This window comes from Odontomachus brunneus, unplaced genomic scaffold (genome assembly GCF_010583005.1).
Source record: "Odontomachus brunneus isolate Ranch 3 - 2012 unplaced genomic scaffold, Obru_v1 Obru_scaffold_025, whole genome shotgun sequence".
Classification (NCBI taxonomy): Eukaryota; Metazoa; Arthropoda; class Insecta; order Hymenoptera; family Formicidae; genus Odontomachus; species Odontomachus brunneus.
The window spans coordinates 1,848,699-1,865,434 of record NW_022639475.1 but is presented as its reverse complement, the minus strand read 5'-3'; the positions used below and the strand labels follow the sequence as shown (position 1 = coordinate 1,865,434).

Sequence of the window (16,736 nt, the reverse complement as noted above, 5' to 3'; positions counted from 1 at the left end):
TCTCTCTCTCTCTCTCTCTCTCTCTCTCTCTCTCTCTCTCTCTCTCTTTCTCCCCCTCCTTCTTTTGCTCCTGCTGCTCGTGCGCGCGTTAAGCTAAATATTATCGTGTCATATAACGGACGATGCGCGCGCGTTAATAAATGCATTAGCTTGACGTGGGCGATGCGATTAATCGTCGTTAATTACACGAACTCGGCGTCGAGAAGCGGGGGCTTCCGTTAAGCTTTACAGTATTTCGCATCGACATCGCGCGGAGGGTGGAGAACGCGCGCGAACATCCCGATATTCCGCATCGATTTTCGGGGCATTAAACGCGCGCGATTAATTAATTTGATCAGCGACGATAAACGCGCGACGTTATTACGTAACCGGTTTCACCCGGACGTCGTCGTCGTCGTCGTTGTCGTCGAGACTACCACCGAATGACGTAATTTCGTCCCCGTGAGAGAATCTCGAACCGTCTTTCTCTCTCTCTCTCTCTCTCTCTCTCTCTCATTGTCGTGACGATTCTCCCTCTCTCTTTCCTCCTCGCTTGGAAAATCTCATCAAACATTCCTCTCTCTTCTCTTTTCCTTATCGCGTAAGTAGAAGTGTCAATGCCCGTACGCGTACTTAATTCTAGACATTCTTATTGTTTTAATCTTTAAAACTATGAATATTTTAATTCTCAAAATATAAAATATAAAAATATAAAATATATAATATAAAAATATAATATATAATATATAAATATAAAAATATAAAATATAAAATATATACTATACATTTGCGAAATGAAAGAGGACAGTTTTTTTATGTTCAGTTTGATATGTTCTGCCGGCTTACATAACGAGTGTGTCATTGATTTCGAACACCCTGTGTGTGTGTGTGTGTGTGTGTGTGTGTATATATATATTCCGTGATCCTTATTCCGAACTCTTTTTTATCGATAAAAGCTGCTCTCTAAAAGTGGCTTATAAGCCTTCTGATTGGCTTCTTAATAAGTCACTTTTAGAGACACTTTTATCGATAAAAGGGAATTTAGAGTAAGAGTCTATATATTGAATATGTACTCATGTTCTATATATTCTATGTTGAAAGTTTAAATATTCGCATTTAAGATAGTTACGTATTGTTAGGTGTTATATATTTTTTTTAAGTAGCGCATCAAGGAAACCACTCACTTATTATTTATTACAACTAAATGTTCCTGTACATTCATTTCATTAAGTGTATCCGTATTAATTTAGACGAAAATGAGATAAATAATGATATTTATACATAATGAGATGAGATATATATACATAATGTTACAAATACGACATAAAACCATTATCTTTTTATTTTTCTGATGAGTGCTCTACTTTATGCGCTAGTTTATCTAATAGAGATGTACAGATAAAAAGAGACATATAAGTATTTGAATGCGTGTATATATTTCGAGTATTGCTATAAATTATGAACTTTTTTCACCGTTGTATTTTTTAAACAAAACGGTTCATTTGAAATTGAAATTTATATATAATGTTAATACATTAGTCCTTAATATTAGTAATAACTTAATAACAATAGTACTACGTTAAAATCTTAATTTTTGGAAGGTTTACAAGAAATAAAAAATAGAAAGTAGAAATAGTATGCCAACCTTAAGAAGCACGTATAAAAAGTGTCGACTTTATAGTTCCAAATATCTCAACTATCGAGTGGTCAATATTTTTCTAGTTAAACAGTTAAGCAGTTGGACAATATGCAGTGCAAATTTCCTCAAATTTTCACGAAACTTTTTCTTCTTTCACGATATAACTACTTTAAGGGCCAAAACAAAAGAATGACGAGGATTAGGTGCATGTCTAAGAATTGGTCTAAGTACTTTTACTTTACTACACTATCACACTACGAGTTAATTAACCTTCTTAATTTGGAATCGAAAGGTGAGAGGGGGAATGATGATGATAACGGGGTAAATCGGCGAGTTTAATTTTACGAGACGTTTTTACTCTTACCGTTTTGCCTTTACGCGCAACCTCTCGCACGACGACGACGGGAAACGGAATATAGAAACGATTCGACTGTGTGAGCTCGGGCTCGTAGAGAGGCTGCTGACCGCACGTCCGATTTCTATTGCGTGCATGCGTGCGTGCATGCGTGCGTGCGTACGTGCGTGCGTGCGTACATGCATCGGGTACACGCAACGAGTGGCAATGACATATAAATAGAACGTCGCGCTCCGGCGAGTCGACGCTCGTGATTAATTACTTTTGCTCGACGTTCACGTGCGGAGTTCGCGATCACGACGGCGACGTCGAACGACGCGAGTTGGATTCGAACTCGCGATCGAATCTAATGCAGATACGAGCAAAACGAGCTCTTCTCCTCGGCTGCCGCGAGAAAAAAGAAAGGAGAAGAAAAGCCACACGTCCCGGGGATGACCACGACGACAGCGTGGTCTCGTAGTGCCGCTTCCGGTAGTCGGAATTTATTGGCCGGGGGTGTTCGCTCGATCGACTATCTCCGTGGAAGCGGCGGCAGCGACGACGACGACAGCGACGAGACCGATTGGCGACGAGTCGGTCGGAAAAGTGCGAGGCATTGCCACCGCTAGGCATCGGGATTGACGGTGATCGATCGCTTTTCCGGATCGATTCTTTCAGTCGGCAGCGGTAAACGGTGGACGGTGGTCGCTCGCAAGTAGTAGAGAGACCACGTGTACAGGGTGTTCGACGCAGAGTGTCCCATATCTCGTGTATATACATGCAGGTTAGGTCGAACTGAGCACAAAATTTCTCTGCCATTTCCCTCTACTACCATACACAAAAATGCCACTAAGAATGACTTATAGGCCAATCAGAAGGCTTATATAAGCCTTCTTTCAGAGGCACTTCTATCGACAAAAGAGAGTTCAGAAAATAAGGACCATAGAATATACGTATATATAGGGTATCCCCGGAATAACCTCCGCTCAATTAAAGAACATTAATATATTATTGTGAGCGATCATCCGCGAGTTTTCCTTAATTAATAATTAAAAATTTACGAAGTTATTAGGAAAATGATGGAGGACTTTTTTGTTCAGTTTGACCTAATGTACAAGCGCATGATAGCAGACATGGCCACTACAGCTCATCTATCATAACTCGCGTGATTATTCGCAAATCTTCTTTAATATCTCGATAATTATTGCGAATATCACAAAACGATATAGATATTTTATGTTCAGTCTGTACTATATCTCTACGAGAGCTTCGGAAGTTGTTCTAAAACACCCTATATACAAGATATCTAACAGTTAATGACACATTCGTTGACAGAAGAATTGATTAAACTGAATACAAAATTCCTCCACCATTTTGCAAATGACCACGTAAAAAATTTTGACGTGAATTTTTATTTGATTTTTAATATGTTATTTGTGTCCCTCCCAGACAAATTTTCTACGTCTTACCGTCTACACTGCGCTGAAAATTTTCTACTATCTCAAGTTTAAAATATACATTGTATATGATGTAGTATGATTAAATCGAATATTATTATGCATGATGATGTACTTTACAGGGTGGAAGTTATCGATGACGCTCAACAGATCCAACAGACCCATCAATTAGACAGATGCTGGTATCAATAACAATCAAGTATCAAGTATATATCAAGTATTAAGTTGTGTAAAATAAGTAATTATAGATTTTTTCTAGGAAGAAGTATTAAAAAATCCGAAATTATATATATTTATTTATTACGCAACTCAATAATAATTAAAGTAATAGTAAAAAAATATGAAATAAATAAAAAAAAGAATAAAAAATATAAAATAAAGTTAATCATGTTTAAACATTTGATTACACGACCAATATAGCCAGTGATACGCAGCAAAAGATCTATGCGCGTTTGAAACTGTAGAAAACAAAATTATCACTGTCACACAAACATGTGATGTTGGTAACGAACGTACTGTGCGCATAGAAAAATGTCATTCTACTGATAAAAACAACAATTACTCAATTTACATTCCTTCTTTTCGGTACTTGTTATCTTTAACAAAGAATATTTTCTGGATACTCGTTGACAATCTTGAAATATACTCATGAAAAACTTGAAAAAAGCTCGAAAGAAGAATTTATTCGGTTTACAAGAATATCATAAAACTTGATCGACGAGAATATTGGTTCGACCTGCAGTGAGTAAATCGAATTTTTATATCGACTTAATATTAATGAAATACGATTCGCATTTGATTCAATATTGGTGAAATGAGAAGTTTAGATGCTCAATTTGAAGTGCTTGATTAAAACGCTAAACTCACATGAACCCAGGATATATTTTGAGTAAATTTGACATTTATGCTATATTAACTTATGAAATATTTAAAGTAAAATCAACACTTACTCGGATGTAACATATGTTTCTTGTGTGTCAGGTGGGATGGAAAATTTGGAGTACAGACAAACTTGAAACGATAGACCGGTACGTCACACATGCGTGACGACGCTGACGTAGCGAGAACTGGCGTGTTATTTACCGTATCTTCAATAATTCGATCGTCAATTAAGATCCACGGCACGCTCAAGGCGTAAGCAGTAGGACGTAAGAGAGGTACGCAAATTGGCTAACCAACAGTCGATTATTCTCTCTGCGATCCCAAAATAATTGAGCCTGATTGGTCAATTTGTTTGCCGCTTACGTTTTTGTGTGCGCCGCGGAGACCTCTGTACAATTAATGGAAATCAACGTGACAATCAATGTGTCAACCGTATCTGAGAGGAATGCGATATAGCGCTCTCTTCACTCTCGACCTCGCGATTCTCGACGAAATTGTTACTCAATTTCTTGCCCGAGCGCGGATTAAGCATTGGGCCCGCCACATTACGTGGCACTTTTATTATCGCGCATTCTCCTTTTGGCACTCGGACAATTCAAAGACTCGAGAGAGAGGAAGAGAAAGAGAGAGAGATTCATCTTCGCCGCGTTCGCGACGTCTTCGAGAGAAGTTTACTACGGAAAATATTCCACGGCTAAGAACCATTCTCCATCAGTCGCGAGCGGATCCGCGCTGGACACACTCGAGGCTCATGCCGCGTATCGTGTAGAAAAAGAAACACGAAACGCGCACAGTGAATAACGCGTAGCGGAGTTCCACGGAGTGTCGTTAGCCAGCATGACACGTGGAAACGTGACGATTCCTACGAGGAATAATAACGAGACACTATCCGGGCGCGAAGAGCCACTGCCGTCTACGACGACGTGTTCTCGTCGCGGAGGCGCGACTCGAATCGACTTCGCGCGCGAGCCGCGCCGTGTCTCTCTACGTCTCGCCTTCGGAGAAGAACGTGTTAACCGCACGTCCTCGGCCGCTCCACTTCCGCCTTTCAGGGTTTTCTTATTGACGGACGCGGACGTTAAGATTATTTCACAAAGACGGCAAGAGAGTGCCGTTCATCTCGAATCGCACAATAATCGATATCACCATATCGAGCGAATATCGTGCAACGATGCGGCGCTCTGTGCGTGCGTACGTGCGTGCGTGCATACGTACGTACGTGTATGTCTGTCTGTGTGTGCGTGGGTGTGAGTGTGCGCATTTCGGAGCATGCCAACATGCAGTTACCCAACGATCGACCATCGAGGCAAGCAAAACAATAACGACAAAGCGAAATTACCTTCTAGCAGAATATTTCAGGTTTATATTGCCCCATTAAGTCCAAGCTTTCCTCCTGGAGAACAAAAATAAACGATGAGAGAGGTGAGCGGGGAGGTAGGTGAGCGGGGGTGGGGACGGATTGACATACGTTTCAATGCGAGGACGGGCGCGACGACAACAATTTCTCCCGTCGATGGATTTTTCAAACGCGTGGACTCACTCGTCCGCATTCGTCTGCCACTCGTCGGTCACTCGCGCTTTGACTTCAGCTTCTTACCGCGGCCGATCGGCAAACCGATGCACAACACTAGCGAAATATACACTACCGATTCTTCGACGCAACGGTACGTCCACGTAGAGGTACGATAAAAAAGGAAAAGAAGGAGAAAAAATAAAGAACGCAACCGCGAACGACCTCGTCGCGTGACTCACGTGTGTCGCCATGACACTATGGCAGGCAGTTATGACAATTGCGACGGACAAATGGACGGACGGACGGACGAAACCCGACCCGACGAGAGAGAGAGAGAGAGAGAGAGAGAGAGAGAGAGAGAGAGAGAGAGAGAAGAGCCGCGTTGTCACGAGAACGCGCGTCACAGCGAACGTGCATTAGGTTTGTTCGTTTTCGAAGAACTTCTAAACTAATGCAATAAGTTCGACCGATAAAAAAGTATATTTGTTCTACTCCAACTTACTGCACCAGTGCGCGGAAGTTCTTCGAAAAGAGACCTACGATCTCGCAAAGTCAGAATCTCGAAATTTGAAAAGCCGGCGCGGCCGTAACATAATTCTTAACAACTCGTTATCTTGGAAACTATTTCATCGATTTTAATGATTTAAAGGGACTGGAGGGTCAGATTGCCTGAAAATCGTACTTGTTCTTTCACAATTTTTTATGACAAACTGAATGAATATGCGAAAATGTTATTTTGACGTGTATTTATACAACATATAAAGAGAAGAAAAATATAATTTTGATGATCAAATATTCATTGTAAGTGTATATGGTACATGCAGTTAAAATATATTTCGTTTTCCTTTTCAAGGTCGTCATTTTCAAGTAATATCTTGACTCTCGATGGTTCAATTAACCTGAATTTTAGATAAAAAATTTCCGTAAGCTTGTCGTTATCGTGCGAACCACTGACAAACTCGTGAAAATATTTAATTTTGAAATATTAATTTTTTTATTATAAAAGAACTGAAAATTTAAAAATATTCCATTAAGATATTTGCAATTTTGTTAACTTTTATTCAATTTTTATCATAGTGGTTCACACAATAATGACAAGTTTTCGGAAATTTTCTACCTAAAATTTAGCTTAATTGAACCACCGATAGTCAAGATATTATTGCAAAATGACGACTTTGAAAAGAAAAACGAAATATATTTTAACTGCTTGTACCATACTCTTATATTGAGTATTTGATCATCAAAATTATATTTTTCTTCTCTTTATACGTTGTATAAATACACGTTAAAATAACACTTTCGCATATTCATTCAATTTATCATAAAAAATTGTGAAAAAAACAAGCATGGGTTTCAGGCAATCTGATCCTTCAATCCCCTTAAGTCTTGAATTGTATGGATGTGAAGAGCCTTCAAACTGGAATGAAGGTTGCTCTCTCAATCTCTGCTGTGTGGGTGAAACGGGGGTTAATTTAAAAATTTTTAATGGAAATGCCTATGAAAAATTATATTTTTGAAGTCTTTGGACAAAAACAACTTAATTTTATCTGAAAAATTTTAGAAGCATCTGACAAAAAATATTTCGGGTAAAACTAAGTTGTTTTTGTCTAAAGAATTCAACAATATAATTTTTCATAGGTATTTCCATTTAAAATTGTTAAGTTAACTCCTGATCCACCCACGCAACAGAGGTTGGGAGATCAACCTCCATTCCAGTTTGAAAGCCCTTCAGAACCATACAATTCAAGACATAAATCATTAAAATCGATGAAATAGTTTCCAAGATATCGAGTTGTTAAGAGTTATGTGAGCCACCTTGTATGTTAGATCTGTTCGTTTTCGAACAACTTCTGAATTAGTATAGTGTTACATTGATGCAATAAGATCAACTGAAAGAAAGTATACTTGTCCAACTTATTGCACTAGTGTGCGAAAGTTCTTCGAGAAAACGAAGATCTACAAGTCTCGGAGAATCAGAATCTCGAAATTCGAAAAACGAGAACGACTTCTCGAGAGGTCGCGATCCCAAAACCCGGCTCTCCACTGAAGCGACCACTCTCCACAATTTTTTTTCGAAATATTGCAATCATGCAATATCGTCCCGAAAAGTTGTAATGCTAAAGTCAGTACTCGAAAAGAAAGGTTCTGCAGTCGTACAGCTAAAATTTTTTAGATAGAGTAAACTCGGATATGATGGCCATATCGGAAAGATGGCCATAGGCTATAATTTCTCTAATAATTGCAAAACATTGCGTTTGTGTAATCAGTCACAAAGATAATCGACATTTATCGTAGTGTATGTGCGTACATTTTTCAAAATAGCAAGATTATGAATATTATACTATATTTTTATTTTCGACTACCTGTAAAATTTCTCATGTATCCACTGAAACTTGCGACTAACGTCGAATAAATTACAGTTAAACTATCACAATCAACGTTACATACATAAAATAGATATGTAAATTGTAATATAACATGCATATTTATTTTCATTTTCACTATTTGTTTATAAGTACTATTATAATCGTCTTTCACTCACATTTTGGGTAAAATAGCCCATTATCATTCTAATATTTATAAAACAAAAAAGTTATATTTAAAAAATTACTTTCAATATTACAGTAATTAAATCTTATGTGCAATATGTTTTGATCAAAAATTGAATTTACAATTTAAAGTTTTGTAATAAAGGTTTCTATTTTATATATATATAATATTTTTTACAAATAATATGTATTAAATATCCTATACTAAAATGAATATGTCAAATTATGTTTTTTTCATTATTTTATCAAATAATAGATACAAAATCTTCAACATAAAATATGTATGGATCATCTATTCCTTATGGCCATCTTGTTTTAAACATTTAGGCTAGGTAAGATGGCCAATGCTCATGTTTTGATATTTTTGTAATAAATAATTTCACTGAAGTATTTTTCTTTTAACTCTGATGTTATTATATACTGTAGGCTTCACATAAAACACTACACTTCTCATAAAAATTATAAAAGATTAGCGCGACAAAAGACAAACGAATATATAATCCTCACACTCATCTAATTTTAACTGTAAGTATTACTGGAATGCGGTGTGTGTGTTGTAAATTTTCTACGTAACACAGATAATTTTCTGACAGATACAAAGAAACAGTGTTAAATTTTAATTGCGACACTTAGAATTATATCTGGACTAGCAAAACAATTTTTTAGCGAATGTACCGAAAAATACAGCTTTCCCGGAATAATAGTAACAATATTTATACTTTATTATCTTTTTACAAATAGTTTTTTTCATTTTCAAAGGATATTGAGGAGATGCTGGATACCGACATAATGCAGTTTTGTAATTTGCAATGTTTTTCTATTTGGTCGTATGGAATTGCAAATGCATTCACAGGGTGAAAGTGGCAGTGCATCGAAAATATTGACGTATAAATATAGAGACAAAAAATCGTATATAATTTTATATAAATATTGACGTATAAATACAAAGACAAAATAAAAAAGTTTGGTTCTTGATACAATATTTGATGTGTCTCCATGCGTTGGCATTTTTACTTTCACAAATATAACAGTGTAAACTGCGCAAATGCATTATGTCAGTATCCAAGCATAACCTTCTAACAGAAAAAATAAATAATGATAATTTTCGGTACTGCACCGTAATCAGGGCGATATTGACTCGATATCCGGATCTCGTGATCACGACTCTTCGGGAAATTGTCCCATTTATCGGATTTCGGTACGTTTTTCCTTTTTTCTTAAAAGACGATGCAATATCTAGGCCACGTTTCACGTCCGTTGCTCTTTTGACACGATCACCGTGAAGAAGTTACACGTGCACACGAACAATGCCCTCCCCCCGTCTCTATCTCTCGTCCTTTTCCTCGCTCTCTTTCGCCACAACTTTGTGAAAATTTGTCGACTTCACGAAACAGCCGCGCATTACAGGCGACTCAGCACGCGGACGGACTGATCGATAGATCCTCAAGCGCGAAAACTCACGTTGCATGTGGGTCGAGCTTCGACAGTGAAACGAACGAGCAAAGTCCGCGGCGGCGATAAGGGTAATTAGTATGAAGGATATACAAAGTACCTCAGGGACGGCGCGCGAGAAGCATTCGGCTGGGAGTGTGCTGACGGATGTTTGCTCTCGTGGCACCTTGGGTGCGGCGTCGCGCGACCTTAATTTTAACGACGTATTCCCCCGTGATTGCGAGAGCTCGACTTTTCCTCCGGCGAAAACGCCGGCTTCCTCTGAGACGTAACGAGCGATCGAGGGAGAGAAGGGTCTTCTCTCCCTGTCGTAAATACGCTCGGAGAGCGCAAACAGATGACGAAATCGTATCGTTTAGTCAATCTCGGGACTTAATGGAACTTTAAATCGAGCTTTAAGTACCGCGGCACGCGATGTCGAGAGGTCCGCGACGAATGACGGTTTCTCGACGTTCCTCTCGAAAGAGAGAGAGAGAGAGAGGGAAGGAGAGAGGATAAAAAGATTGACGATAGACGCGGATGAAGAAAAATCCATCGTAACCATATAACTCTCCGCGTACAGTCAGATTTTTATTTTACGACACACAGTGTAACGATCTGTCGGATACGGCCGACTTTGTTCTCTTAAAGTGAATCAGCAACAGTTCTCAGAAAAAATATTATTTATGTTGAATGTCACACTATACGTATATCGTTCTCTCTCTAGCCGTAAATATAATAAAATATAATCACAAATATATATATTTATTATTATATATAATTTACGTTTTTTTGATATTTATGATTAATATGATATTATGTGATGTTTATGATTATATATATAGTTTCACAAGAAACGCACAAAGAATACGCTAGCTGCAAAATGCCAAAAATATTTCAACTAATCGTTAATTGTAGTGAATCTAGTGCATTATATCAAAACTGGCAATACTGATCAGTAAAGATATTTCTGACTGAATCAGTAAAAAGAGTATTTCACCCATAATCAGTAAGTATTTATTGACTCTCAGTGGAAATACTCCCGCTTCACTGTCTCGGCTTATAGCTCATTGATTTTAATTGACTGAAAAATAAGATTTCATTACAAAATCTATAATACACAAATTAATTATATAATAAATATATACCAAATCCAAATTTCTGCGTTTGTGGCGATGGAATTTACGGCGCTTTGCGTGCAATAGCACTATTTGTGTTTGCAGACTGTATCAATAATGGTAATAGTCATTATTGTTGACTGATTCTTTCATAAAGATTTTACTGATCGCGATACTTTGCTTGTGACTGAGCCACAAGTTATAAGTATAGCATCTCAGTAAAGAATACACTGCTTGTATCTTGGACAGTGAACTACTCTATGACTCTGTTGAAAATCAATGTGTCAATATTGACACATTTCTTTCCCAAAGGAATAGAAAAGCCTCAGCTATAAAATAATGCAATAAGGTCAAAATCTGCAAACAGATTTGCGTTATTATGAAATCTTCCCGGGCACTTTAAAGTTAATGAACGATCAAATATTCGTTCAAGTCTCACAGGTCCAACATTCTGCGTGGAGAGTTAAGGTCGCGGGATCCTGATAAGGTCCTGATAAGATACAAAGGAGTTCCGGTATCGAGAACATAATTATTAACGCTGACGAAGGAATTTGTTTCTCACGAAATGAGAAATAATTTCCATTTAATTTCCGTTTAATTCACTCGCCTTGAATTTTTCAGCGCGTTTTACACTGCGGAAAAAGTCTTGAAAATTTATTCCGACATGGAAAAAAAATTTTATTGGATTAACGAACTATCTAGTGAAGTATAAACATGAAGCAGAAATTTCAGTTAAAGTTACCAAAATTTTAGTTCGTTCATATTTCACCAAATATTTGATTAATTCAACCAAATTTCTTCTTTCGTGTGGGGGATATAAAGTCCAACAAACTGCAGAAATAAGCCTTATTTCTCACAGAGATAAACTTTATATATCTCACAAATAAACTTTCACGTATTTTTTGTCAGTGTGCTCAACCTATTCCTCCCCTTTGCGTATTCGCCGCGCTACCGACAAATGCAAATGCTGTTGTCGTGGTCGCTTATTAAGGATGATCCTACGGTACCAGTCTAGGTAGCAATAGCGAGCACCGGTAAGTAAGTACGAGGAAGAGCCTGGAATCGGGATCACGAAGACGGCCGGAATGACTGACAGAAGCGGTCATTGTTGGCCATGAAATCACCGGCTAAATGGATCCTCGGAAACACGGATATCGTACACGCCAACCGCGTGTTTCTCCTCCACCTCCTCCCCCTCCTCGCCGAGGTTTCGCTTCGTGACCTTTGGCGTGTTCTTCTTTTTCCTTCTTCTCCGAGACGTCGTTTTCCACGACGCGGAGGAAGAGGAGCCGCCGCGGATGAGACCCGTGGACATGCAAATTTCCGCCTCGGACGGAGGCTCAAAAGTCAATCCGCCCTCTCTACCTTCCGCCGTGAAACTTTCATCCCACGAGGACACGACGACGAGAATGATCACGCGCGATAAGGAGAACAACGAACATCACACAAGATCTTCACGTTGCACACGGGGACAGACATTTACACGTAAAATTAACACATTCTCCGGACATTGATCAGCGCTAATTGATTATTCGCAAGAGACAGTGCAAGCTACCGAAACAAAAAAAAAAGAAACAAGAAGACGAGAAAACGAAGATGGAAAGTGCAGTTTCACATGACACAAACGTCGCTCCCTCTCTCTTTTTTTTTCTTACTTTTAGTACCATTGCATTACACAACATCGTACACGCCCATTTATCGTTGTCAATACTGAGCTACCGAACACAAAATTTATGCATCTCTCCCTGTGGGAGTGTACTTGACACACAAAGGGACACAATCGATCGTTCGTGTGCGTGCGACTACGTGCGCGATGATCGTGCCTGCCGCCTCTTCTCGCCCACGCTCTTGGTCTCTTCTTTTCTCTCTCTCTCTTCCCCCTCTGCCTATTTCTTTCTTTCTCTCTCACTCTACTCTCATCTCGTCTACGGCCGGTCATTAAGCAAGATAATGGAGGAAAGGGCACGCGTAAAAAGAGGCACAGGAGAAGGTTAGAGAAGAAAGGAGCAGAGGAAAGGGGAAGGGGCGAGCGACTGTGCCGATAATGCGCGCGTATACGCGATCACGCGAATACCAACGATGACATTTGTCGTTGCCGCGGTTGTTGCAGCATGTGGAACGACGCCGGTGTCAAGGTAAACTGCACCATCGTCATCGTCGTCATCGTATTTGCTCGTCGACGAACGGATGTCGAGCCGAATCACAATTCGATAACGGCGTTCTCTCTATGAAAATCTCGTCTCCGAATGTCGCGCGCGAGCAAGAATCACGAATTCGACACTCGCGGAGTTGCTTTAAGGTGCGTTCCAAATTCAACTTTGGTTACCACAGTTCTATAGTTCATGTTATATATGCTGTAGAAACCAGTATGCTGCAGAAACGTATGCTGTAGAAACCTTGGTAACCAAGGCTGAATTTTGGGACGCACCCCTATGTGCGTCGTCCGCGGGTTTCGTTCCTCTGGAAATGACGAACCGCGAAGTGGGTCGACTGGTCTTGCAATGAATACACGATACGTGAGATAAAGTGAGAGACAAAAGGGGACAGAGAGACGAAGAATGAGAAAAAGAGGAAGGAGACAATCGATTAACACGTTGAGTGCCAAATATATTTCACACATGCGCGGCTTATCAACCCTTACAGTTCGGCTGATTTCTTGGGGTTTTTACGGTCTTTGAATTAAGACTTTTTCTCATATGTATCAGAGATTAGATTGGTGAGAACTGTGAGATTCCTGTTCTGCGTAGCTTCACTTTCAAATTTGCTTTCTTTCTTACTCAATCATACAGAAACCTTCTTTTGTATGATAAGTCATGAAAGAATATAAATTTTTTGTTGGCACAAAATTATGCAACATGATAATAAAAAAAAGTTAAGATATAAAACAAAATGTCTATTATTATTCGCATAAATTTCAAATTCTATCATTAGTAAAACAATAAAAATTTATATGACGAACATATTTGTATAATTATTTATTTTTATACTTATGAATTTTTTATTTAAGTTTTTATGTTTCTAAATTTTTACTAATTTGCGCGGAAAAGGCAAAAGTTCATAATAATAATGATAATAATAGTAAGAAAAATTATAGTTATATTTTACAAAATTACTGCCGCGCTACTATAGTAGCTTCCCGAATTGTAAGGGTTAAAAGTCCGTCTGACCGCGTTCTTAGATCAGACGCGCGAGATGTTCGATACATACCGCGCTTGAACATATAAAAAATAAAATGAAGAAGAGAGAAAAGAAAGGGCGACACGACGTGACCAAAGTGAATTGTGACAAAAGTAGCTGTCCTCTTCGCGTGCGTGTTTCTCCAGGCAAAATTGTGCCAAAGTACGTGGAGCACAAAATGAGTAATTAATTACATCAAGATAAGTTTACGCGGGCCGTGTACCACTCAACGTGTTACGACATGATGAGTTCTCCGTTCTGGAAAAGCTTGAGAGAGCTTCCTTCTTTCTTCCGTAAGCCCGCGACTTACAAGACTACTTTGTAAAATTACGTAATGACGGAGAAAAGGGAGGGTGCCGGCAAAAGAAAGTTACGAGAAGCGTGTCTGCTTCGATCGATCGATCGGTCGATCGACCGACTGATTGACCGTAATCGTAAAGTGGCGTACCTTTTGTTTAGGAGATTCTGGAACGGGGGCGATCCTCTCGTCGGAATTTTCGGTCGTTCTGTTCGTCGCCAGACGACTCGGCGAGGATCCTGCAACAGAAAAAAGACGATATTATTTCGTCACTTATCCAACTGTTGTCTCGCCGAAATAATTCGCAAGTACGTGTAAAGTTCCAAAGTGTTGTGGATTAATTAAAATGATTTGGAATTATCACACCTTCGACGTCAAGATTTGAATTCATCTTGTCGCCAATAATAACGGTTATTGGCAATAAGAGCGAAGAGCTTCGTGAAAATTCACACTTCGGCGGGCACACTCGAGTCCTGGTGACGAAGTTATGATAATTGCGGAGAGAGAGAGAGAGAGAGAGAGAGAGAGAGAGAGAGGATGCTTATTTAAAATATAAATAATGCTCGGACACGAGCAACTTTCTAAAGCGAAATGCAGCCGCTTCGATGAAGTGTTGATGTGGTTTATGGAACGTCCTGTAAAACTTTCTTTCGCGGCATGAATATTTATGCGTTGCGAGCCGGAAGTACTGCTATTGTCGGTCGGTACTCTTTAGTCAAAACGAATAACGAGGCGGAAGTACGCTTTTGTTGGGACAATATTGACGTTTTTCTCTTTTTGCAGGGAAAAAAACGTGAACTCCGGGGCGAATGAAGTTGTTTGTTTGTATACCCGTGCGGATTGATTTTCGATCCGTAGCCGAAAATGCACAACACCTTTCTGTCTGTGTCCACGTTGCCTTCGTTAGATGACGGGAACGCAAATGGCTGTTGCGATAAACTGGGTCGTTAAATTTGTGTGTGAATCGAGAAAAGGTATTTGTTCGGTTATTCGTAATCCGTCAAGCTATTGTTGAGCAAACTCATCGCAGAAATCCCGAAATCGCGAGAAGGCACCAGGAGAAAGATCAAACTGTACGGAAGGAATTTTACGATAAAAATTGTTTTGTAACCGAAGAATAGATCGGCATTCCGTCGTAATTGACTACTCTTTCGTTTCATATGTGCAACTTATATTTTAAAAACTGTGAAATGTGTTATTAATAGCTGGCTTTTCAATGACAATTTGAACTTAGATTTCAACTTAAACTCTGTTTAAACAAAACAAACGCATTGTTAGAGTAGAATTTAAACTTGAATTCAAGTTTAAACTGCACGGAGAAAAATAATTCGGTGACCCAGCAAATTTTCTCCTGGTCTAGCAAGATCATTTCGTTATTATATGAACAGCAAAAAGATTTGCTAAAAGTATTAATCACTATTTGCTGGATATAATTTGCTGAATCTATAAATTATTTTGCTATAAGAAACATGATTTATATAAGCAGTTGCAGTTTTGCTCTAATAGCAAATAAATTTGCTAAGGATACATTACTTTGCATCAATAGCAAATTAATGTGATTCTTAGGACAAATACACAACAAATTTTTTCTATCCAACAAAACTACTTCTGCTCTGATAACGAATAATTTGTAAAATTAATTACGTCAACTAAATTTTTTTGATGTTACTACGAAATGCAGTAGCAACGACGGTTTTGCGAAAAGAACAAAATTATTTTTCTCCGTGTGCTATAATCGGCCCTAAAAGATCTGCTATATTTCTGGCGAAATTCACTCGTGTTCCTCAGCAAGACAATGACAATCCACATGAGAAAGACACAACTCCGTTAATGTAACTGAATTTTCTATTACCTGGGGACCGGATGAAAAACAAAAGAGAGAAAGATTCCCGTAGGAGGTTTCTACTTAGCCAATTGCTCTCAGTTATCTCAACCGAGTTTTAATGCAGCTGAATGTTCAGACGGATGTTTTCGGCCGCGACAACAGAGATATTATTTCTCATCAGCAAGTTTCCCGTCTGATCTCCTCTGTTCAGTTACGAACTGACGTTTCTTTTTCTGTATTTCCGGACTATTAAAAACAGTAAAATTGTGAGAAGCACTTATATATTTGAAAGAAAACTATAATATTCTCTTCGTGCGTGTGCACGTCGCGAAAAACCACGAGAACAAAGCCTCGTAGAAGCATGCGAGGACAACAAACAAGCGACAAGTGTACTAAAAAAAGTGTTGACCTGGAACAGTCTCAAAAGGAAATCTCGGTAGATGTTGGTACATATAATACAACGGGTGGTAAAAATATTAAATGTTAAATATGTCAGAGTATATGTCTCTCTCTCTCTCTCTCTCTCTCTCTCTC

At 38.7% G+C, this 16,736-nt stretch overlaps 1 protein-coding gene across 6 annotated transcripts in view; it reads right to left on the bottom strand.

Moving 5' to 3' along the window:
- LOC116842503 (MICAL-like protein 1) overlaps window positions 1-16,736 on the bottom strand; it is a 129,499-nt gene that overhangs the window by 7,854 nt on the left and 104,909 nt on the right. For 4 of the 6 annotated variants that reach the window (XM_032811810.1, XM_032811809.1, XM_032811811.1 and 1 more), the window contains one exon: window positions 14,528-14,616. In XM_032811810.1, coding sequence (XP_032667701.1) covers window positions 14,528-14,616 — 89 coding nt within the window. Of the gene's footprint in view, window positions 1-5,630; window positions 5,685-5,759; window positions 6,057-14,527; window positions 14,617-16,736 lie in introns of those variants that run through there. The other 2 variants (XM_032811812.1, XM_032811813.1) reach the window with 2 other exon arrangements.